The sequence below is a fragment of the Macaca nemestrina genome, chromosome 9, assembly GCF_043159975.1.
Source record: "Macaca nemestrina isolate mMacNem1 chromosome 9, mMacNem.hap1, whole genome shotgun sequence".
Lineage (NCBI taxonomy): Eukaryota > Metazoa > Chordata > Mammalia > Primates > Cercopithecidae > Macaca > Macaca nemestrina.
Genome location: NC_092133.1, coordinates 23,376,660 through 23,402,604, shown reverse-complemented (window position 1 = coordinate 23,402,604; position 25,945 = coordinate 23,376,660). Strand labels below are relative to the sequence as shown.

At 37.9% G+C, this 25,945-nt stretch overlaps 1 protein-coding gene across 4 annotated transcripts in view; it reads left to right on the top strand.

Annotated features, from left to right (window-relative positions):
• The window catches only part of LOC105466577 (MAX interactor 1, dimerization protein), an 80,579-nt gene extending 55,218 nt beyond the window's left edge, over nucleotides 1–25,361 (top strand). For all 4 annotated transcript variants that reach the window (XM_011715635.2, XM_011715639.2, XM_011715643.3 and 1 more), the window contains exons 4-6: nucleotides 17,620–17,734; nucleotides 18,385–18,556; nucleotides 23,569–25,361. In XM_011715635.2, coding sequence (XP_011713937.1) covers nucleotides 17,620–17,734; nucleotides 18,385–18,556; nucleotides 23,569–23,732 — 451 coding nt within the window. In that variant the 3' untranslated portion in view covers nucleotides 23,733–25,361. The remainder of the gene's footprint in view (nucleotides 1–17,619; nucleotides 17,735–18,384; nucleotides 18,557–23,568) is intronic.
• Nucleotides 25,362–25,945: the final 584 nt, after the last annotated feature.

Genomic DNA, 25,945 nt, shown 5'->3' with positions numbered 1-25,945 from the left:
ATGTATATGTGGAGAGATTGCCAAGTCATATTAAATGAAAATAAGCAAATTGCAAAATAGCATTTCAATATGATCTCATTTATGTTAAAAAATAACAAAGCAAAATCACATATAGTTGGCTCTTGTATCTGTGAACTCCACATCCATGGATTCAAATGACTATGGATTGAAAGTATTTGGGGGAAAAATTGCATCTATGCTAAACATATACAGACTTTTTTCCCTTATCCTTATTCCCTAAACAATACAACAACTATTTACATGGTATTCACATTGTAGTAACTATTATAAGTAATCTAGAGATGATTTAAGGTATAGAGGAGGATATACATAGGTTATATGCAAATATTACACCATTTTATATCAGGGACTTCAGCATTTGGGGATTTTGGTATCCCCCATTGATACTGTGGGATGATTATATTTCTATATGTACATGTATGTGTATATAAACGCATAGGAAAAGGCACACCTCAGAAGAGATGTCAAACGGATACACTTTTGTTACTTCTGGGGAAAGGAGTGAGATTCAAGGGGAAATGATCATGTCGATTTTATTGTCATAGTTTCTGTAGTAAGAGTGCATTAATTTGTGAACTTAAAGATTTTTTTTGAACCACTTAGTTTACAGTACTTTAAAGTAAGATTTTAAAAAAGGCAATAGGTGTATTCTGTTCATACATTTCCACAGACAATAAAGGTGGGAGAGACCTTAGAAGATCATCTAGTAGAGTATTGAAAATCTAAGTCCCTTTAAGTAATATGCTCTGCCAGTCTGGTTAATGACAAAGTCAGGATGAGAAACTAGGTTTTCTGATTCGCAGACCAGAGTTTTTTACACTACCTTCAAGGTGCACAGCTAAGATACATAATTTTTCACAAAGTGTTTCCTGATTATCCAAACTGATCTCTCTAAATTCCTATCTCAGATTCACTGTTTGTATCACTTGTATGAATTTTAACCCATACTACTTTATAGTGTTATTTCCTCCCTTTCTAGATCATTTATATTCTTGCTAGAGCATGTATATTCCATGAGGGCAGAAACTGTAACTTGCTTGTCTTTGTATCTGACACAGTGCCTTACACTTAATACTTAAGGTGAATTAGTAAGGAACATTTCTGTAGCAGGCTCTGCACCTTTCGTTAGATTAAGAGAAAAAAGTTGACTGCCAAGTCAAATAAATAGCTGAATTTTTTTGTTTGTTTGTTTTTGTTTTCGCTGGTAAAACCTGCCATGTCAAGATAGAAAATATTTTAGGAAGGCACATACTGAGATATTTGCTACTCTGCAAATATATTCCCTTTCCAAGGAAAATAGTTTTGTTCTCCACTCCTGCTTCAAAGAGAACAGTTTGTCCCCATAGAATATTCTAGGTAATATGACCCACTTAGGAAATATGTGGTGATTGTGCTTCATAATGGGACCTCTTTGCTAAAGTCGTACCATGAGAAAATGCCTCTTGAGTGCAATGGTTTTACAGATGAAAGTACTTTTTTTTCTGTATTTGAATTGGTGCAGCAGACCAAGAAACTCCATTGTAACTTGAAGTTTACTGTAATTAGCATAGAAGCTGTGACAGATCTTTTTTGTTATGAAAACATTCCTCAGAATTTTGGGAATTTATACAAATATCTGGCCCTTGAGGTGTTGTTACCCTGTTCTGTCTAAATAGCTCTATAATTTGATATAGCATCTTAGATTTCAGCTTGCTTTTTGAGATAAACTCTTTTCTACGATTTTCATCTGCAGTTGTGTTAATCCTATTTTCCTTCTGTTTTTTTGTTTCTTCTCACAACTATTTAATTTGACATCATTTAAGGCCTGTAGAATTATTTACAGAAATACAATCTTTCATGGAAGTTTCCATGATCTGCTGGAACACTGACCTTGGACAGAACCTTAGGAAGACCTATTCCTTTTTGGAAAGCTAATGTCTCTCTTAGTTTAGAATTAATAGCTTTAGGAAAATATGTTAGGATGTGCTAAATTTCCATACATGCTGCTAGCTACAGAGATTATTATTGAAATGGCCAATGGGTTCATCTGGAGCCACTTTTCTGTTGCCACAATTTAAAAGCGTGTATGAGAGAGATACATATGCACATCTTTTTTTCCACAAAGGTATATGAGTTACATATATGTGAGTTCTGAGTTTGATTCATTTGAAGGCTGTGAAGCAATTAAAGTAGAGATAAGAGGTTATTACAAATAAAGTAATTTGGCTGGGCGTCGTGGCTCACACCTGTAATCCCTGCACTTTGGGAGGCTGAGGCAGGCAGATCACGAGGCTAGGAGATTGAGACCATCCTGGCTAACACGATGAAACCCCGTCTCTACTAAAAATATAAAAAAATTAGCCGGGCATGATGGCGGGCGCCTGTAATCCCAGCTACTCAGGAGGCTGAGGCCGGACAATGGTGTGAACCTGGGAGGCAGAGTTTGCAGTGAGCCGAGATTGCACCACTGCACTCCAGCCTGGGCGACAGAGCGAGACTCCGTCTCAAAAAAAAAAAAAAAAAAAAAGAAAAAGTAATTTATAACTATTTTAGTGAGTTTCAAATATCATATACCAAAACTTGTTCCTGCTGTATTGGGCATTTTATTAGAAAATTTGAAAATAGTTTTGTTTAGCACATTCTGATTTGCTGTGCTTAGAAGGAAATATATTAGTGATTTATTTATTTATTTATTTATTTATTGATATGGAGTCTCGCTGTGTCACCAGTCTGGAGTGCAATGGCGTGATCTTGGCTCACTGCAACCTCTGCCTCCTAGGTTTAAATTATTCTCTTTCCTCAGCCTCCTGAGTAGCTTGGATTACAGGCACCCGCCACCACGCCCAGCTAATTTTTATATTTTTAGTAGAGACGGGGTTTCACCATGTTGGCCAGGCTAGTCTCAAACTCCTGACCTCGTGATCCCCCTGCCTCAGCCTCCCAAAGTGCTGGGATGAGCCACCACACCCGTCCTAGTAATTAATTTTTAAATATTCTCGAGATCATAAAATTTTAAATTTCATCCAGATAAAGATTTCTTATGTAGATTAATTTACTCAGGCAAATTCCTGTTAACTTTATTATTTTTTAGATTTTAACTGGGTTTATAATTTGCCATAATAAAATTCCATTCATTTAAAATTGTAGTCAACAATGTTTAGTAATAGTTGAATGGAATAGAAAACAATTGATTTTTAAACATTAGCTTGAGGCTACTGCTGTTTAGTGCTTTATGTTAAAAATTTTGTTTTTTCAAATGGTGGTCCTTGATGGAGAAATGTTTTCTAGAAATGGTATAGAGAACTGTATTCTACTTCTATTTAGGATTTTTTAGTTCGGATATGGAAAAGCTGGAGCTCAAACATATTGTTTGAGTTTGTCACCTTCGATTTGCAAAATGGACACATCTTTCTTGGCAGGTGAAGATTTTGGTAGAGCTCTTGAGTATGGCGGAGTTAGATGCTAGTACAGGCCCAACAGTGGTTAGGAATAAATAATAGTTAAAAATTGTTTATCTTTTAACAACAGTTTTACTGTTTTCAATAAAGTACAATTTGGCTCCTCTCTCTGACTCTCTTCCCTTCCTCACTCTTTGCACTTTTAGATGAGAGAACAAAGAAATATGTTAAAAATTTAGATTTAGGGTTTGTTTCAAACTTCCTTGATTACTTGATCTTGAAAATTTAGGATTTATTTTGAACTTCCTTTGATTATCAATCTAGGGTGACTTACAAGTAATGGGTAATTATGCTGATGTCTCTTGACAGTCTTACATACCCCAAGATGATGTTTTCTGATTTGAAATTTTTGGTGGAAATGGGAGTTCTTTTGAAGTGGTATAGATCCTAACACTGACAGAGGACTTCTAAAGATAATTACAAATCAACTGACAAGCACGTATTAGGCATTGACCGTGTGCTAGGTAATGGGGATAGGATAAAAGAAGTAGAAGTCCTAAGCCCTGCTCTGGAGACTTATAGTCTAGGTAGAAGACAAAAGATATTATAAGCTTCTATAAGCAGCATATAATTAAGTGCTAAGTTGTGTGTGTTTGAGATGGGAGTTGAGGTAAACTCATAGCAGGGGTTATCCCAGGCTGAAGCTAATATGAACACCTTAGACACGAGTGGTTATTCCTCTGCATGGTTCTGTCTTGGAGTTTGCCATAATTGGTTTTTATCATGTTTTCAGTATGTTTAAAAGGGCTTTCAGGAGAAATACTACATCTGAGTCATTTTTGCTCTTTTAATCATTATAGTTGTCGCCTACTCTGGGGTGAAAGTGAGCTTGCAGCTCTTCAGCATGAATAAGATAGATACAGGCCTGAGAGTACATTTGGAGAATGTGATACAACCTTCTTATTAATTTATAGTTGCTTTCCTGGTATGTCTCTGATGACAGCTAAAATACAGTGTCATTTTTAATGGCTGTGTTTTCTATGAAGGAGTGTCTACAATGGTTCTCCCTCTTTTTGTGGTGGCAATGTTGGTGAATGCCCAGATGTCTTGTGAAAACAACCAAAAGCCTCAACGGGACAGATCAATCTATCATTACCTCTAAGTAAATAAGGATAACTGAACATCCGATTCCTTAGCCCTCCATAATTTTCTTTTTTCTTTTTTCTTTTTTTTTTTTTTTTTGAGATAGAGTCTCGCTCTGTCGCCCAGGCTGGAGTGCAGTGGTGCAATCTTGGCTCACTGCAAGCTCCGCCTCCCGGGTTGATGCCATTCTTCTGCCTCAGCCTCCCAAGTAGCTGGGACTACAGGTGCCTGCCACCACGCCTGGCTAATTTTTTTGTATTTTTAGTAGAGACGGGGTTTCACTGTGTTAGCCTGGATGGTCTCGATCTCCTGACCTCGTGATCTGCCAGCCTTAGCCTCCCAAAGTGCTGGGATTACAGGTGTGAGCCACCACGCCCAACCAGCCCTCCATAATTTCTTAGAGGTCATTCTGTTTTGGAGTACTATTGAAGATGTCAACTTTATTCTAGTAGGCCCTATATGATGAAGAGCCTAGTAACTTTTGAGATCATGTATTTCACCTTGTACATTATATTTTATCTGAGTGCTTCTCATCCTTTAATAGAGAAGCCCAAGCAAGATGTTTGCATGGGAAATCCTGTGCCTTTTTAAACTTTCTGCCTGCTTTAGTGCATCAACCCGTGATTATTGATTTTTAAAAATTTTAACCCATAACCTATCTCTTGTAAGCTTCCCTAAAAACTGAGGTTAATAGGGGATTTTATGCCATTACAGAAAAATCTATGTTTCATAGAATGCATTATTTTCTGATACTTTTATCCTGAAGTAACTAGAGCAAAGCCGTCCCTTTAAAATCTAAAATTAAATGAGAAAGATACAGGTTTTCTAACGTTGAAGTGTAATGGCTGAATTAAGATAAGGGAGAAACCCAGAAATTAGGAAAAGGTACACTTAGATTTCTTCTTCAAAAATCATAATGACTAAAATGAGGGTGTCTATTCCCTTTGAATCTTAAAAGAGGAATTCTCAAATTAAAAAAAGTCTTAATACAATGTGTGGTAACTATCTTACTACCCTAATAAAAATAGAAATAAAATCAAACCAAGTTTAGATCAGTTCTTTGATTAAATATTGCTATTGGGCTTTAGTAAGGAGATGTTAGACATATGTTTCTGTAATATATTGGTTACTGTCATGGAGGACAGCCATCATAGTTTTTTCTGAGCCATCTGTTGGTGTCATTGTCAATAGTGAACTCTTTGGCATTTGGACCATTGATGCAACCAAATATGTCATTTTTCTTTAGAATTGTTATGTTTGTAGGGTTTTTCTATCTTGATTCACTTTATTCCAGCCTGATTCACAATTACTCCTTTACAGAACAGCTTGTATTCGACAAAGCTGTGAAAAAAATCACTCTTTTCTAAATAAGGTTCTTTTTTTTGATTAGAAATTCCATCTTTGCAGTTAAAACATTTGTAAACATAACACAATTTAGATAGAGCTGATTGACTTTTCAAGACTGCTATTTTTATAATGGAAAATGATTTTTCTTAAAGAAGCAATTTGGTGATATGGGCCCTTAGGACTTCCTTGAAAACAGTTGGAATTTACTGTTAGCATATATTGGGTCAGATGAATGAGGGAACATGGGTTTGCTGGTTTGCAATCTTCAAGAAATATTGATATTTTAGAATAAAATACAGAATATATGTTGGGTCTTATTTTCTACCATGTCCAAGTATCCTTCATATGCCTTTTGTTCTGTGAGATAACAGTTGTTGGTGATCCTGAAAGATGTTTTAGAACTTTCATCCTGCAATATCTGAAAGGAAATGTAGCCAAGATTGGAAAATGTAACCTCCATACTCTACTGGCTTCTTTAGTTGGAGTAATAGTCAATATGTTCTTGCTATTGGAATATACTTAGGCAAGAGAGCCACACAACCTGCCTGATGAACAACTAAATTATTGATTGGCAATAATTGAAACATGTTCCCCTCTGCCTGGCTCTTCCTTCTTTTCTCAAATCCCTGGAACTGTATAGATTTTTCAGGGCTGTTCTCCTGAGCTATTGATGAAATGAAAATAATAGCACTTGTGTAGCAGTCCTTAGAAAATTGTAATGGTATTGAGCTGAGGCTGGAATCATATAAAATAAATACTAGAGCTCTGATTCCTGTCTCATTTAATCTTTTCCTGGGCTTTTCTAGAGGAGAGTCAAACTAAGATTTAGACAAATATAAATAGAAGCAAGTCACACAGTGTAATGTTGCAACCCAGATATAACTTGAACCCAGTCTTTTACTTGATAAAGAGGAGATAATTGTAATTGGTGTTAATCTATCAAACCATCTTTCCCTTTTCAGAAGGGTTTTAAAAAATAAAGTAGTTCTTAGGGTTCACTTTCTATCTGCCTAAAAGTGCTAATCTGTAAGTGCCCTACTATAACACTGAGAAAATTTCTGCCTTATCAGAGGAGAGCATGCCAAGGATTGGTGCCAGGTGTTGTGTTATGCTAGGCTGCCTCCAAAAGTTACTCTCAAAAACTACTCTTCAGTTGGGCCCTTTGTGGTCAGGAAAAAAAAAAAAAAGTGATACAGTATAATGAAAGAGAGCTCAGAACAATTAAGTAATTTAGAAATAAAAAGACATACCAAAACATCGATTCTCTATTATTATCGGGGACTATGGCATATTTTAAATTCTGTGAATTTTATTTTTCCAGAGGTTGCAAATGGCCTGTAAATGCCTCAGTTGTTAACAACGACAACACCACCACATACACATACACATTGGCCAACAGTTCACTTTGTCACCCTTTTTCTACCGCAGATTTTATGTCCTCCTCACCAAAAAACAAACTGCATTTTGATTTTGGGAAAATTGTTCTAAAATGGGACTTTAAAAATAATTCCTGGCTGGCTTAACTGGATTGGCAGATGTCCAGCAATGCCAAATCATTTGCCATCTGCCAGTAGTAAGCATCGTTACCACTTTTAATCGTTTAACTCTCTATTTCAGGTTACTCATATTCAGTACAAATTATGAATATTCGCCTTCTGGGGTGAATTAATTCTTGGGTCAGATTATTCCTGTTCCATTTAATAAAATGTCTTTCCTCCTACATGAATATATCTCCTTAAAATGAGCTATTTTACAACTCACATCTTATTAGTAGGGCCATTTTTAAAGGTGCTTTGCTATTTTCATTTTACGCTTCTAGATGAACAGCTATATTACAAAGCATTCTTTAAATGTGCTGTTTTGTGCTATGTAAGATCACCATTTTAATTAGAGATCAGTAACAGTATTTCATCATTTCCCTCTTCCATCCTGGACAATAATTTGATATAATAAAGCAATTATACTGGGCTCTGGGTAGGAATAGAGCTGTGAGAGTTAGATTTAAACTTTCATAGAAGAGTAGACTTAATTCTTGCATTTTGTATATAAAACTAGGTCAGTGTCTTATAGAACGTTATCACTGTATCTCAGATCTCACTTGCCAGCACGTAGGAAGTTTGTTTTGGTTTCAAAATGTACTTTACCCCATGGTGGCTGGCAGGGTACAATACTATTGACATCACTGTGTTTCAAATAGAAAATTAACAAGTAGCTACTGTTGTGATTGCAGATTGCCTTCCCAGTCCCTGTGAGAGAATGCTTTTTCTTTTGGACAGCAACACTTCTCAGCCCCTTGGTACCATTAAATCAGCCAATGGGGGCTGCCAGAATAGGGATGAACACCAACAAAAGGCCAAAGAGTAGAAAAACTGTTAATAAGGCAGAAATCTTTAATCAGTTTCCAAATTGATGTGAAAGATAATTAAAAAATATTCTCTACCATCGATGGCTAAGTTTTGACAGTAGTCCAGGTTCAGAGCCTGATCTCTCTAGAGAGGAGTATCCCTTTCCGTCCACCCAAACCCCTGGAAAGTTGCCAAAGGAAAATAAGCTATTTTGTATTTAGAACAAATTGCCACTGTTTTCTCCAGTGATGTAGCCCTATTTCCCAGACTTTGAAACTTGGAATACAGAAAGTTCTTGTGTGACTAAAGAAGAAATATGGTGAATGAATGATCAAGTTTTTCTTTTTAACTAAATCCTTATAAACAGATAAGAGAGGGTTTTGGAAGTATGCATAGAAACTAAATTTAGCACAGAATGGATGTCAAGTGAGCAATTTCTGTTAAATCACTTTGGAGACTGGGTTCCTTGTGGGAGTTCCAGTCAAGAACAAATGCCTCTGGAACAAGATTTAATTATTATTATTTTTTTCAAATGAGGCTGTCAAAAATGAAGTCTTCCTTAGACATGAATGCAGGATAATTAAAAAAATAGTTGTTTATATGTTCTGCACTATAGTCTTCAACTTAGCAAGCAGTCCATGGATCTTGTAGGCCTATGTATACACTAGTTTCTCATTTATCACATGGGACTAAGAACTGTTGATTTAATTTTTTTCTTCTTTGCATTGTGGAATATTTCTTTCTGGACTTTCCCTTCTCATACCTTGGTTTTCTTAGCTGTTTCTTTTCTGTTTTCCTAGTCCTAGGCCCCTATCACTGTAAATACTTTGATAAAGTCATTCTGTCGTAAAAGCTGCAGTTCTTAAACTCTGCTTCACTATTAAAAAAGGTGTTGGCCGGATGTGGTGGCTCATGCCTGTAATCCCAGCACTTTGGGAGGCTGAGGCGTGCTGATTGCCTGAGCTCAGGAGTCCGAAACCACCCTGGGCAATACGGTGAAACCCTGTCTCTAGTAAAATAAAAAAATTAGCCGGGCGTGGTGGCACGCACCTGTAATCCCAGCTACTCAGGAGGCTGAGGTGGGAGAATTGCTTGAGCCCGAGAGGCGGAGGTTGCAGTGAGCCGAGATCGTGCCACTGCACTCCAGCTTGGGCAACAGAGTGAAACTATGTCTCAAAAAAAAAAAAAAAAAAAAAAAAGTGTTGACTCTCATGAAGAGTTAAGTTGGAGACTGTTGGTTACTCTACATGTAGACATCTTTGGTGGTGTGCACCTTAACATTTGCTGGTGACTTCAGTTGCACCAGAAAACAAAAAACAATAAACAAACAAAAAACGGTTAAGAGTTCTGGCATTCATAAACAGATCTCTCACAAATGCTAGCCTGGCATCTGATTATACTGTTTGGAGGTCCTAGTATTGATTGTTACCTCAACTTTGGTGAGTTTAAGAGTCCCAGAAACATCCACTAGACATATTACATCTCTCCTCCCCACTGTGTGCCAGTCATTTTGTTTATTTGAAAAACAGAAATGACTGAAAGTATGGCTTCAGTCTCAATTGAAATACAGTGTGATTAGTATAAAATCAAGTATTATCTGAGGAAGGAGTATCCCTAGGATGATCTTGTGGAAGAAATTGTTTGGCCATGGCCTGAAAATGAGTTAGATGCCCACCAGGTGGACATTTGGAGAGAATGGCATTCCAGGTAGAGAAATTGGCAAGTATAAAAAAGCACATTTGGTTATGGAAGAGGTTTGCAAGGGTATGAGTTATGGGAAATGAGGCTGGAAAAGTGGTAGGCAGAGGACTAAATTACAGTCTTCAAACAGGTAAAGATTACTGACAACTTGAAAAATCGTTACAGCATTTAGCTCAGTGGTATAATAGGGCACTGTTGTTTACTGATGATAATTGTTACTGACTGAGTAACACTTCATGTTCTTCATATTTCTGAGTTGTAAAGACTAAATAACATTTCAGCCTATGTGGAATCTGTGTAGTTTGAGAAAGAATATGCTACTATTTTGTCATCATTAATTTACATCTCCCTTTCCTCTCTCTTCCATATCTTCTCTCCCTTCTCCCTTGTCCCTTATTTTTCCCTCTTCAAACCTTTGGGAGACATAATCCCAGCCATGAGTCAAAAAATGATGTTCCAAAGTCTATAGTGATGTGTAGTGATTTGCTCTAGCAGTCTGAACATAAATTCCTGGAGATCCTGGGATGTAGTATACAGGTTGAGCATCCCGAGTCCAGAAATATGAAATGCTCCAAAATGTGAAACATTTTGAGCATCAACATGAGTCTCAACAGAAGTGCTCATTGGAGCATATCAGATTTGGGATTTTTGGATTTAGGATGCTCAGCTGAATATAATGCAAATATTCCAAAATCCGAAAAAATGAGAAATCCAAAACACTTCTGGTCCTAAGCATTTCACATAAGGAATACTTAACCTGTCTGAAATAATACAAAATTTGAAGTCTTCTTTTAAAAACATATTTTGCATTATCTGTGCTTGTTTTTATATACAATGTTTTTCTTCCAAATTTTTGAAAAAAAATTAGGACTTCTGGAAAGGATAGTATAACCCTGTGGCTTCAAATATCCTCTGGCTCAGTGTTGAATACCTCTAGCGGTATATATAGCCTATGCTAAAAACTATTTAGATTTTATTGAAAGAAAGTGGTTTTAAAAAGTCTCCCAAGAATAAGTAACATGCATCTCAACCATTTTAATTCTTATTTGTATACAGATAAGCCCTTTCATGCTGAGGCTGACAATGTGACAGAATAATTTATATTATTATATATTATATGTAATTTGTATAATTTGCAACTTTATAATAACACTTGATATTTCTATTTGATTATTTTATAAGATACCAATTAAGACTATTTAAGTGAAAGCTGCTTCTTTTTGAAAAGTGAGAAGAGAGTCCCAGCTATTTTCCTAAGTTTTTATTTCTGTCATCATTAAGTCCCATGACTACCACAATCAGATCTGACGCTAGGGACATGCCACTTGCCAAGTTACTACCTGGGAGTTAACAGTCTGTTTATTTTCTGTGAATTAGAGAATATATGAGTTGTAGGTGAAACATACAATTATCAAATGCCATTTTGTAGAAATAGCTTGTTTAGCTTTTTTTTTTTTTTTTTTTTTTTTTTTTTTTTGTGAGATGGAGTCTCACTCTGTCACTCTGGTTCGAGTGCAGTGACGCGATCTCGGCTCACTGAAACCTCTGCCTCCCAGGTTCAAGCGACTCTCCTGCTTCAGCCTTCTGAGTGGCTGGGACTACAGGCGCGTGCCACCACTCCTGGCTAATTTTTTGTGTTTTTAGTAGAGACTGGGTTTCACTGTGTTAACCAGGGTAGTCTCGATCTCCTGACCCCGTGATCCGCCCGCCTCAACCTCCCAGAGTGCTGAGATTACAGACATGAGCTACCATGCCCGGCCTTTGTTTAGCTTTTTTATTTCATGAACAGAATAAGCTGAACAGCAGAATATGATCGTACATGTTTTAGTAAATAAAACTCAGCCACAATATGCTTTTGATATATCAGGATCCATTTTTAATGTCATTTTTCATTAGGAAAACAGGCAGGCAGGGTTTTTTTTTGGGGGTAAATTTGGGTTTTCAGAAGATTCTCAACACATTAAGTTTTAGAGACACTTTGGTATATAGAATGTGTAGGATAAGTAACTAGCTGCTGTCACATGCAGGAGTGTGTGTCGGGAGTTGGGAAACCTGGCCACAAGCCACTGCAGCTTTGAAGAATGTGGCTCATGGGAGGACTCATAGCCTATTACGTAACATTCAGCAGAGAGGAAAATATAAGCACTGTCTCCATCACTTGACTTGCTTTCCATTTTGATTTAGTTACCTGGTAAAGTCTAGGTATCCTATAGTGGAAGAATGAAAGACAAGCAGGTTCCAATGAAGGACCATGCCTCCAAAGGCATCTGCCAGTGGATCATCTGTGGGGCCAGGCAGGGGTTAGATTTATTATTGTTGGACAGGGGCATTAGAGTTTTAAAGACTACTTGAAAAACATCATCAAATGATACTCGGTTTGTTTCTGAAAGGGTATTCTTTCCTCTCTTTTCCCACAACAGTGTACGCTTCCTATAGTTGATACACCTGTGCTTTAAAATAGCACAGCTACTAGTGGAGCCATTTTATAGCAAAATCATTTCCCCTTCATGTTCTGTGGTACATCAGTTTGGCAGCAGAGGTTACAGAGTTTGAAATCAAAGGGAGCATTGGTTCCTTCAGGGAAAAATGATCCCAGTCTTCCAAAATAAAAGCCAAACAGACTATAATTGTTCTTTATCCCACAAGGGGCTTGCCCTTTTTTGAAGGTGTGGTTAATTTTGATAGGACTCTTCTCTCTAACAGGGTTAGTGGCTGGGAATTACCTTTTCCCCTGGGCAAAACCCACTTTAAAATCTCATTTTAAAACAGAACTCAAAGTGTCTTTGAAAATAAAAGTACTTTGGGAACTCTTCATTCTCCAACCCCCTCCCTCAGCAAGGCAACTCCAGTTTTCTCACAGGGCACTTCCTGCTGCAGTACTTTAATTCTAACTTTGTTTTACTATAACTCATGCTAAAATAGGAAAGGTTTCAGTTTTACAGTTTTTATTAGCTGTTCATGTTTTTTTAAAAAGGTATATGTTAAATAAAAGTAAAGTAAATGTCTACCAAGGAGCTACATGTTTTAAAAAATCAGTTTCCATTAAATGTAGTTCTATAAATGTTTCAGTACCAGGTTTTTTCTACTTGCTGTTTGTCTAGTGTTCATCATAATATTCAGAACAGCAGCCTTAACTTTCCCCGTCCTTCTTTCCCTTCTTTTACTAGAGGTGCAGGACCATGCCTTTCATGAATCCTTATTCTCTGTGTCAGCTCTTCTCTCCCTTAGAGACTTGAAAAACATCATCATATGATAGTTGCAATTTTTTTCCTCAGTGAATAAGGAATTTTTTTTTTTTTTTTTGGTGGAGTCTTGCTCTGTTACCCAGGCTGGAGTGCAGTGGTGCGATCTCAGCTCACTGCACCCTCCACCTCCCGGGTTCAAGCAATTATCCTGCCTCAGCCTTCTGAGTAGCTGAGATTACAGGCATGGACCACCATGCCTGGCTAATTTTTGCATTTTTAGTAGCGTCGGGGTTTCACCTTGTTGGCCAGACTGGTCTCGAACTCCTGACCTCAGAATATCTGCCTGCCTGGGCCTCCCAAAGTGCTGGGATTACAGGTGTGAGCCACTGCACCCAGCCCGTGAATAAGGATTTTCAAATCAAACCAAGCTATTTTCTTCTATTGCTTGTCTTTTTTCCTTCCCCCGAAGTCTTACAGCATCCATGATTTGGCAACCTCATACAGGAGGCTCTTGAGCTACCAGTCACATGAGAATGAAGGCAAGAAAAGAAAGGACCAGATGGCATCAAAAGATATGCCTTTCTAGGTCACTGGTGGTTAAGCTCGCAATCTGGTTACCAACAGGGAGACTTATGGGGGAAAGGGTGGAGAGCAGCACCATTGAAAAGGAATAATAATTTTGCCATACAATTGCTGTTCTAAGAATTTGTAGGAGAGAAAAAAACTTACACATTGAGGAGAATGGATTTTTCTGATTTAACTCTTTCCAGTTTACAGTTACAGGGCATCCATTGCTCTTGGAAGGGTACATTTACCTAAGTGGCATCTAAGGACATGTGATAACTGTGTGCATTATTTGGATGGGACTCTCCCTCTTGGTCAGCTGCTGTTCAACTGCCATTAACCATTTGTTATTCTACTCTCCAAATGCCTGTTTCATTTAAATACAAAAACTTAAGGAAATGACATTTATCTTCCACAGGTACACCTCTCTCCACAAGAGCAGAGGAAATAATTCACTGTTCATCCTTCATATTAATATCAATTTTGGAGGACTGTATTTACAAAATATGAAGAATGGCATTACTGGCCCTTGTGAGAGATCTCAGGGTGTATTTTCTTGGTGTAAGCTGTATCTCAGAGCAGATGAATAATTATTTGACAATAAATGTTCAGTAGTGGCTAATAAAAAATACCTTATAGAGCATTCTGCCTTCCCTGTTCATTTAGGCATTTTTCAAACTTTGGTCTGGGTACCTCCTGATTTGTCAGTGCGTTGCAGATCCTCAGACAGCTGAAACTAGCTGATTATTTCCTTATAGAATTCCAGCTCAGTTGTTTTCCCTTGAAGGAGAGAAAATAAGGCATTTAAAATTTTATGTTTTTTTTTTTTTTTTTTTTTTTGAGATGGAGTCTCGCTGTGTCTCCCAGGCTGGAGTGCAGTGGCGTGATCTCGGCTCACTGCAAGCTCCGCCTCCCGGGTTCACGCCATTCTCCTGCCTCAGCCTCCCAAGTAGCTGAGACTACAGGCGCCCGCCACCACGCCTGGCTAGTTTTTTGTATTTTTAGTAGAGACGGGGTTTCACCATGTTAGCCAGGATAGTCTCGATCTCCTGACCTCGTGATCCACCCGCCTCGGCCTCCCAAAGTGCTGGGATTACAGGCTTGAGCCACCGCGCCCGGCAAAATTTTATGTTTAAACATGCTCCCCTAGTTTATAAATTTAGGTCCTTTACTTTTTAAATTACCTGGAGAATCCTTGCTTTTTCATAGACAAATTCAATATTCTTCAAGTCCAAAGTCAAATTTCAACCTCTTTTTCAAGTCTACCTCCTCTGATTACAATCTCTCCATTTATTCAAATTCTGTTGTCCTTGATATCTGTATGACTCATTCATTGTGGACCAAATGATACAAAACAGTATGTTTCTTTCTGTAGTCTAGAACGTAAACTCTTAAAGTTAACATTTCTTTTTTACTTTTCTTTCTCAAGCAGTTATCTGAAACAGTGCTGAGTACGTAAAATCCATGTAATAAATACATGGAATGATTAAAGAGAGAAAAAATTTTAATATGTTAGTTATTTTCATTCTAGGTTTTAGCAAGTATCACAAAACGGAAAATAGACCCACCTTTCTTTTCCTTGATATGAAAGTTTACGGAATCATTTTGATCTCCCCTCCCCTCCCCTCCCCTCTCCTGTTGTTCCTGAGGCAGACTTTCACTCTGTGGCCCAGGAAGAATGCAGTGGCGCCATCTCGGCTCACTGCAACCTCCATCTCCTGGGTTCAAGCAATTGTTGTACCTCAGCCTCCCGAGTAGCTGGGATTACAGGCATGCGCCACCATACCTGGCTGACTTTTATATTTTTAGTAGAGATGGGGTTTTGCCGTGTTGTCCAGGCTGGTCTCGAACTCTTGGCCTCCAACAGTCCGCCCACCTCAGCCTCCCAGAGTGCTAGGATTGTAGGCGTGAGCCAGCATGCCCAGCCCATTTTGAAGTTTCTTAAAAACTAAAAAATACAAGATAATTCTTACATATACTGAAGTTTTGGAGTTAATTCGAACAAAATTGACAAGGTATTCTTGTGGTAATGTGCTTAACTTTACTAGTTGCTTTGTTGAGTTTTTTAGAAGACTGAATTTAAAGCTGGAATGTCTATTAATGTAGCTGCCAGTCTCTGTTTCCACACTCCAGTCATATTATGAGAGTGCAGTTGTTATATGCCATAATTATCTTAATGAAGAGTTTAAAGGCACTTTTTACTCCAGTGTTTTGTTGTTGTCGCTGTTTGTTTGCTTTTTCTGGTCTGCTGAGCAAGAGTACTGTGGTCACATGGGAATCCTCACCTAAGAAATTTTCCAGTTAAAGATAAAAATTTAGCTAAAGGTTCCATGCATTTCAGTAGTATAGTAGGGGAGGAAAGTGACTTTGAAGTTGTTAAATATCATTAAGGAGAATCCATTGATACACCTTTAATTTAGGGATTCCTTTATCCACATCACTTATGTCAGGTTTCAGCCTGGACCCAAATATTAAGACTTGAGGTACTGAACTCAATAAAGAAATTTGAAATGGAAATACTGTCAGACCTTTAACTATAGTCAGGTTAGTAGGTGCTAAAAGAATCTTAATTCATCAGCCAAACCTCTGACCTCATTACCTTTAATCATCCTTGTTTATCATGACATAATTGGCTGCTTATTGCCTTCTCCTACCTCTCTTTCAAATTGCTAGCCTTTTAGAATTTCACTTGACATTATTTCTTGTCTATTAAGACAGAGAAAGCACATAGTTTGGTGTATGAATTAGCAAAACCATTTTGGTCCTCTTTCAGAAGAGAATGGAGGGTATGTGTTTTGTTCTTGACGCAGTTAAGACAGTTACTGAAAGTTCAATTATAGGTCCTTAAGGAGGAGGGGTAAACTATGAACATATTTGTGGATTTTCTTTTCAGATATGCTGTTAACTGCTGGATTACCTTATCCCTTATGAAACACAGGACCAAAGATGTGGACTAGTATTGTTTTAGGATGAAGTTAAATATTCAGAACTCTCTCATCACCATGATCATAGTTCTTTTAGGGCACAGGGAAGGTAAATCCATGAGGTTCTCTGCTATCATTTCTAGGAGAAATTTCTGTCAACTTTCCCACAGAAAGGGTACATTAGAGAATGCAGTGACTTTCAGTAAGTAATTTTTGTCACCTGTTGTCCTTGTGGATTGGAGGCAGGTAGTGAGAGAGAGGAAGAGAGAAAAATAAAAAAAAATTAAGCTAACAAGCTAGCACACTTAGATAAGAAGCAGGGGGTTATTTTCTGGGTTATTTCTGTGGCTAGAATTGACCACAGGACATATATTTTGTCTAATCCTACCCTAGCTGGTCACAGAATTTTGCTTTTTCTTTTGTATTGGAGTATAAGAAATCACCATTTTTATAAGTGAAAAGTGGTTGAATATCAGAAATTTCATATGGTTCAAACTAATATATAACAACATGTAACACACTGTAGGATGGCTACAGTTGTAGAGAAGTAGGGTGTGTGTGTGTGTGCGCGTGCATGCCCACACATACATGTGCAAACAAGTAAAAGGTGGGAGGGAGGAAATAGAAACTTGTGAGCATTTTATACTCCCTCGGGGTACCACAGCTGAAAACCTCTCCTCTCGCCTGTGGTTTTAGTTATTCAAGATCAAATACAATTGTCCTGGTATGTTTTCACACTTCCATATTATACAGTTGAGACAGTTTATGGGGTGAGTTAAAAAATAAACCATCTTGACAGAGATTACCATTGGGGATAATAATCTAAAGTGACTGTTGTCTAAAGAGTACAACAGAAATAGAGACTGAAATGCAGTGAAAGTGGAGAATTAGGGGTGTAACATCTATCCTGTGGGCTGAATAGATGCAAATTATTGTTTATCTTAAAATAGATTTTATGATATTTCTAGTGAAATATCCAGACTGTGCTGATTTGACTTTTTGTCTTTCTTAGACGAGCTCATCTGCGCCTTTGTTTAGAACGTTTAAAAGTTCTGATTCCACTAGGACCAGACTGCACCAGGCACACAACACTTGGTTTGCTCAACAAAGCCAAAGCACACATTAAGGTGAGAATTTTTACTTTCAGATTTGCACAATTCACTCGGTTCTGGTTTAATTATTGGCACTGATTCCTATTCATATATATCAGCTAGTTCACCATGCCCTTCTTAGTAACTGACCTCAAGAGAAGTCTTTCTAAAAACTTATCAGCTAATCTGATGGGAGCAACATAACCTGATTAAACTAAATTGTTTTGACAGTGTGGCCATTTGAAGAGCTGGGAACACTAGGAAAATAACAATTACCCTCTTCATACTCAGAAGGAAGGCAGTTGTGCCCTCTGGTGGAGATGACTTCATTTGGCTGTGTCCTTCAGTATTTTTCCATCAAATACCACACTACAGAGGAAGTTTCTCTGTGGAGATTACAGACTTTTAGAAGTCCATCTTGTTCAGTAACATAGCATTCATTACATACACACAAAAGTAAAGACAAAACTATTTTTCATTTTTAAAAATATGTATTTATATGCATTCTCATTTCAGAGGCTTTAAAAATGTATTTATGTATTTTTATACACACACACACACACACACACACACACACACACACACGCGCGTGTATATTCATTCATGTTTTCTCTGCCAAAGAAGGAATCAGTTTTTTTGTTTGTACTGGACTATACACAAATGTAAAAATCATTTCATCATTTCAGAAACTTGAAGAAGCTGAAAGGAAGAGCCAGCACCAGCTTGAGAATTTGGAACGAGAACAGAGATTTTTAAAGTGGCGACTGGAACAGCTGCAGGGTCCTCAGGAGATGGAACGAATACGAATGGATAGCATTGGATCAACTATTTCTTCAGATCGTTCTGATTCAGAGCGAGGTAGGCAACTTGCCTCTTCTTTAATGAAATACTAAACATCTCTGTATCTGGATTTAGGGTATGTTGGGAGGCACCGTATTTGCTTTCTTTTTAGCGAACAGTGTAACATTGTAGGTTTTATGCAATCATAATATTGTCTGGCAGAGCCAGTGTGGGCTATTAAACTTTTTGGTTTTTTTTCCTTGAAAAAAAAAATATTCATATTTATGTATTTATATTATATATTATATAATGTCCCTCAATATGGGTTTGTCTAATGTTTTCAAATGATTAGATTGAGGGTATACAGTTGGGGTAAGGAATATCACAGAAGCAATGTTGTGCCCGGTGGCTCACGCCTGTAATCCCAGCACTTTGGGAGGCCAAGGTGGGTGGATCACGAGGTCAGGAGATCGAGGCTATCCTGGCTAACACGGTGAAACCCGTCTCTACTAAAAATACAAAAAATTAGACGGGTGTGGTGGTGGGCGCCTGTAGTCCCAGCTACTTGGGAGGCTGAGGCAGGAGAACGGCGTGAACCCGGTAGGCAGAGCGTCCAGTGAGCCGAGATCATGCCACTGCACTCCAGCCTGGGCGAGAGCGAGACTCTGTCAAAAAAAAAAAAAAATAATAATGATGTGCCCGTGTCAGGAAGATACATGATGTCAAAGTTTTTATTACTGGTGATGTGAATTTTTATATGTAGATTTTAAAGTACAACACCCTTTATTTCGCTTTCCATCTATCCTAGAATATTTGTCTTTGACAGAATTAAAGAACAGAAGTCAACCAAAAAAGAATGGTTTGAATTTTACTGATCATTCTTCTAAAGCTCCCACCACATCAGGCTTCATATCACATTAAAAGATCCCAGAGGTGAACACTGGTGATTTGAAGCCTTACATTTGGAGAAAAGAGCTCATGAGCTCTTCAGGATTCTAAACAGGAGACAAATGACAGGGTTTTTTTGTTTTTAGGACTCTGATTTTGTTTTTTGGTTTTGACTTTTTTAAGTGGAAATTTTCAAACATACTTAGAATAGAATAATGAACTCCTATATACCCACCATTCAGTTTGAATAGCTGTCAACTTCTTTCATCTGTTTTTCACTACCCTCACTCTCAGTATTTTTTCTGGAATGCTTTAACTCAAATCCCAGATAACATCATTTTGCCCCTAAATACTTCAGTATGTATCTTGTTTTTTTTATTTTTTGAGACGGAGTCTCGCTCTGTCGCCCAGGCTGGAGTGCAGTGGCCAGATCTCAGCTCACTGCAAGCTCCGCCTCCCGGGTTCACGCCATTCTCCTGCCTCAGCCTCCCGAGTAGCTGGGACTACAGGCGCCTGCCACCTCGCCCGGCTAGTTTTTTGTACTTTTTAGTAGAGACGAGGTTTCACCGTATTAACCAGGATGGTCTCGTTCTCCTGACCTCGTGATCCGCCCGTCTCGGCCTCCCAAAGTGCTGGGATTACAGGCTTGAGCCACCGCGCCCGGCCTTCAGTATGTATCTTGAATAAATAGGATTTAAAAAAATGTAATTATAATGCAATTATAATACCCCACAAAATTAATAAAATCAGATAATCTTATTTAATATCATCTAATATCCAGTCTGTGATAAATTTTCTCCAGTTGTCTCAAAAATGGTATTTTACCATTGGTGTGTTTAAATCAGGATCCAAAGGCCACATTGCATTTGTTTGATGTGCCTTTTAAGATATTAATCTATAATAATTTTTCCTGTTCCACACCATTTTGGTAGAAACAAAAACTGATTTCTATACAACATCTCAAAAAGACTTCTTTGGCAGAGAAAACATTAATTAATATATAGGTATAGATCTGTGTGTGTATATATGTACATATTTTTTTAAACATCAAGAGACTGAGTCATTTTTCTTATAGAATTTCCCACATCCTAGATTTGTCTGGTTGTATTCTCATGGTGTCATTTAATATGTTATGTCCTTTATGTTTACTGTAAACTAGTTGGTAGATGCAGAATACTTCATAGGTGGTGCTTTGTACTTCCTAAGTCAGTATTGTGTCTAGTTGTCGCACTTTTAATATTAATCAGTAGGTTCAGGTAAGGTCATTTTAATACATTTATATAAATGTATCAGCCTTTAACTTAATAGTTTTAGCAATTATTGCCCTTATTTCATTGAGGTGTCATAAAATAGTGGTTTTCTAATTGTGTCATTCCTCATGTACTTATTAACTGTTTTTCTTCTATAAACATTTTCTCAACTTTTCCGTTATCCTGAAATAAAGTTCATACAGGGAAGGTGGGATAAATGCTTGGTCTTGTTTTTTGCTTTATCAGTTTCCCAAACAGAGCTGGTACCATAGCAACTTCCAGAAGTAACAAGTTTTGGTTTTACTGGTTTTTGATTATATCATGAACTCACGTTTTGCTGTACCGAATGTGTTCCAATCCATTGCAGTCATCCTTTTAAATTCTTTTGAATGCTCAAACTGTCCCAGATTTGGTGAGTAGGAGCCTTTCAAATAGTTTCTTCATCCTTTTTAACACAACCCTAGGAGTTCTTGTTTTTCTGTTCTGTTATTTTTCTATGTAAAAGTTTATTTTTGTGTGGCACTCAGTTTTCAAGAAAAGTCTACCAGAGGCAGTAGCAAGAACCTGAAGGACATGCTGCATTTATAACAGTGAAGTATAGCAGAAATAACCCTGAATTAGGTATAGCAGAAATAACCCAGACCTTGGTGTCCTGGTCTTTCCTCTATTGCTAACTAGTGGAAACCTCTTCTTAGGTCTTTAGGTTTTAGCTGTCCTTCCTGTTACCTCCTCCTTGTACCCACCCCAACTACCTCCAAATTTCAGAGAGGAGGGTGTATTTCATCACTATAGCTCTCATATTTTTTTTTAGTGTTCCCAGTGTACCTTACTTTAGTAGTACCTTACCAAGTACCATCCTTATCCTGAGCTGGCAACCTCCTTTTTGTAGTGTTACAGGGGCTTTTAGTTAACATCTCTGGTACACTTGGCTAAAGCAGTTTCTCATTTTTTTTTTTAAATTTTTAAAACATTTTTAAATTTTATTAAAATAGAGATAGGCCTTGTTGCCCAAGTGGTCTCAAACTCCTGGGCTTCAAGCAGTTCTCCCACCTTGGCCTCCCAAAGTGCTGGGATTACAGGTGTGAGCCGCTGTGCTGGCCATCATTTTACTTTGTTTTGACTGAGTTCAGCATGCTCTTTTGAATAGTGTGCCTTGTTAATTATCTTCTAGTTGTAGGTTGGATGAATGTTCAGTGGTGTGGGGAAAAATGGTTTCTGAAGCAATATGGATATAGAGCAAATATATGAATTAATAGATTATTTGGATAGCTGCCTACATTTTAAAAACACAACTCTAGAATCTCTAAAACTTTTGAAGCAACAAGCCCTTTTGAAAAGTATATTCCTGTAAATAGCTTCACCCTGTCCTTTTGGCCTCACAAGAATCCACTTTTTTTTTTCTTTTGAGACAGAGTCTCGCTGTGTCTCCCAGGCTGGAGTGCAGTGGCGCGATCTTGGCTCCCTGCAATCTCTGCCTCCCAGGTTCAAGTGATTCTGCTGCATCAGCCTCCCAAGTAGCTGAGATTACAGGCGCGTGCCACCATGCCCGCCTAATTTTTGTATTTTTAGTAGACACAGGGTTTCACCAAATTGGTCAGGCTGGTCTTGAACTCCTGATGTCGTGATCCACCTCCCTCAGCCTCCCAAAGTGCTGGCCGCACCTGGCTGAATCCACTTTTTTTTTTTTTTAAAGCAGTTGTGATTAGTGTGACCCCTTAAAGTCAGTGCCAAATGTGAAAGAAACATCAGGCTTTGAATTTGTTTTAAGGTAACTGAAAAATCCTGGGTTCACTCTAGCTCTGATGGGAGAAAACAACTTTTTAACTCCTTTTTGTTTTTAACGTGTATTGCTTTATGTATATTATTGGTGATTGAATATCTAGTATTTAACAATTAAGATTTTTTTTTATTTGTAAGAGACAGGGTCTCACTCTGTCATATAGGCTGAAGTGCAGTGATGAGACGTGGGCACACTGCAGCCTCAACTTCTTGGGCTCAAGAGTGATCCTCTCACCTTAGCCTCCCGAGTAGCTGGAACTACTGGCTCACCCACTGTACCCAGCTAATTTTTGTGGGGTTTTTTTTTTTTTTTTCGGTAGAAATGGGGTCTCACTTTGTTACCCAGGCTTGTCTCAAACTCCTGCGCTCAAGCGATCCTCCTGCCTTAGCCTCCCAGAGTGCTGGGATTACAGACACTGCATCCAGCAACATTATCTATTGATAGCTGAGTCAAATATTTATTTATTTATTTATTTTTTAATGTTTGGTTTTTAAGTCTGTATACTACTACCAAAATGGATCTCACTATAATCTGAAGACTTTTAAGTCTCAGGCCCTTATTTCAAGCCATATTTGATGCAAGAAAGTTAAATCTAAGACATAGCCCTCAAACTCAACTCTATTATGACTTGTTTGACTGACTAGTTGAAGATCTTTATGATGAATCCTAGAAGTCTGTTGAACTATCTGTAGAATGGCACCAACAAAGGCCTGGATGGGTAAATTTTCTAGTTTGCCTATATTAAGTTTATGCTCCTGCCCACCATTTAAGGCAACCCTGATTAATAAACAGAACTGAGAATTAGTTTGTGGTTTAATGCAAAACAGATGTTTTTAAACCACTTGGGGGTTAGGACCTTTTAATATTAAGCACTAATTCCCAAATACGCCAAGTGGTTTTAGTGGGAGGTCCAGACGAACTGGCGTCAAAGGATTTAGTAAATTTGCTGCCTAAATTCAGACCACCACTGTATGTCAGACATTCCCCTTGGCAAAAAAATATTCCTGTCTCTTCACCTTCAGTTCCTCTGTTCTCCAGGGATCACTGATAATAAGCTTGTTGTATTAACATTTCTTATACCTCTTTTCCTCATGCCGTTAGTTTTTGAAGGTGTGCTATACTTGATTATTAATGTTCTTTTTTTTTTTTTTTTTTTTTTTTTCCTTTGGCAGAGGAGATTGAAGTGGATGTTGAAAGCACAGAGTTCTCCCATGGAGAAGTGGACAATATAAGTACCACCAGCATCAGTGACATTGATGACCACAGCAGCCTGCCGAGTATTGGGAGTGATGAGGGTTACTCCAGTGCCAGTGTCAAACTTTCATTCACTTCATAGAACCCAGCATGACATAACAGTGCAGGGCAAAATATTCACTGGGCCAATTCAATACAAACAATCTCTTAAATTGGGTTCATGATGCAGTCTCCTCTTTAAAACTAAACTATACTTGAACAAAAGGGTCAGAGGACCTGTATTTAAGCAAATACTTAGCAAAAAGTGGGGCAGAGCCTCCCAAGGAGAACAAATATTCAGAATATTCATATTGGAAAAATCATAATTTTTAATGGCAGCAGAAAACTTGTGTGAAATTTTCTTGATTTGAGTTGATTGAAAAGAGGACATTGGAGATGCCATCCTCTTTCGCTTTTCTAGTTTGCTCATACTACATTGAGTAGACACATTTAAGGATGGGGTTATGAACCCTTCCTGAGCTTTATGGTCCTAAAAGTGAAATAAAAAGTATTCAAATGAAAAGACAAGAAAATCAGGTATTAATCTTGGATAGCTAATGAGCTATTAAAACTCAGCCTGGGACAGTTTATCATGAAGCCTGTGGATGATCAATCCTTTATTATTATTATTTTTTAAAAAAGCTCATTTCATGCTCTGCAAAAGGAGAGACTCCCATGAAGCCTTTTGAAAGGGATCATCATGCAGCTCAGCTTTCTGTTGGATTCCATGCTAAGCAAGCTAACCTTATCCTGCATTGTTAGCACTAGGGCACCCAACTGCCAGCTCTCCATCCTGCTGCCCTTAGGCCACATGGGAGCAGTTCATGCATGACAGCCTCTATCCTACAAGGCCTATGAGTATGGATTGGGGGGCCAGAAGGAAAAAGCTCCACGTGCCTCTGTGTCTGCGTGGGTCAGAAGAGTTGTGCACGCAGACTAGCAGGCCAAGGTCTGAGCCACAGCAGCATTTTTATTTCAGATTTTGATAACTGTTTATATGTGTTGAAAACCAAAATGACATCTTTTTAAAGCTTATCCATAAAAAAACATAGATGTCTTTTATAGTGGAAAAACACATGGGGAAAAAAATCATCTATTTTGATGCAGCATTTGATAATGATAAAACACCTCACACCTCACTCTTTATAGTGCACAAAATGAATGAGGTCTGGGCTAGGTAGAAAAAAGGTCAATGCTATTTTTGTTTTTAGAATCATTACCTTTTACCAGCTTTTAACCATCTGGTATCTATTGTAGACACACTATCATAGTTAACATAGTTAAGTTCAGCACTTGTCTCATTTTAATGTAAAGATTCGCTTCCATTTTCCTACAGGCAGTCTCTCTCTTCCTCACAGTCCCACTGTGCAGGTGCTATTGGTACTCTTACGAATATTTTCAGTAATGTTATTTTCTTCTAAGTGAAATTTCTAGCCTGCACTTTGATGTCATGTGTTCCCTTTGTCTTTCAAACTCCAAGGTTCCCCTGTGGCCCTCTCTCTTACCCTGGGAAGGCCTCTTGGAGACCTTACCCTTGGCTGTTTGGACTTTGTATACTTTAAATAATTTAACTACCCTTAATTACTTAAAAAAAAAAAAAAAAGCTTTATGATTTTCATAACTTATTGCTGATTTTAATGGATTGTTAATTTCAGTCCTGTAGTTTTATTTTATGTTTAGATAGGGCTGGGCAAGGAAAAAGAAAATAAAGACAACCATATTTAGCAGTGCAGTTGAGTTGTGTGTTAATGTTAGACTATCCCTTTGTAAGTGGCACTTTAACAGCATTCACTGCTTCTATATATAGTGTACCATCTTGGTCATATGTTACGCCTCAACATATACTTGTTCTTGTGCTCTTCCTGTGCCTCTGGAAGTTTTTCCTTGATTGTGCTATGTTTGAGTGGAAGAAATTCTTTGAAGTAGATGTGAGTGAAAAACTGCATGCCTTTAGAAGCCCAGTATCAGAATTTGCTACGTTTCAGGTGCTAGGGACTTAATGAAAAACATGACAAAACAATTCATTTTTGTGGCCCAGGTAAATTATTTCTGCTTTCACTTATAATTACTACTGGCTGAGTGAAGATGTTGCCTCTATATTTGCTTACTCTTGACCAAGTGTGAGACAGTTTGAAGAGTGTGCTACCATGGAAATTGAATGAAGCCAGTGACTAAGCTTCTGTTTTATTATTCTCATGGCCTTCGCTTGCATTATTTGCCCTAGGGCATTATTTGGGCCTTCATTCAGAAGAACTTGAGGTGCTGCCATTTCGTTGTATATGTACAGGATTATGGGCTGGAAAGCATTTGTTATAA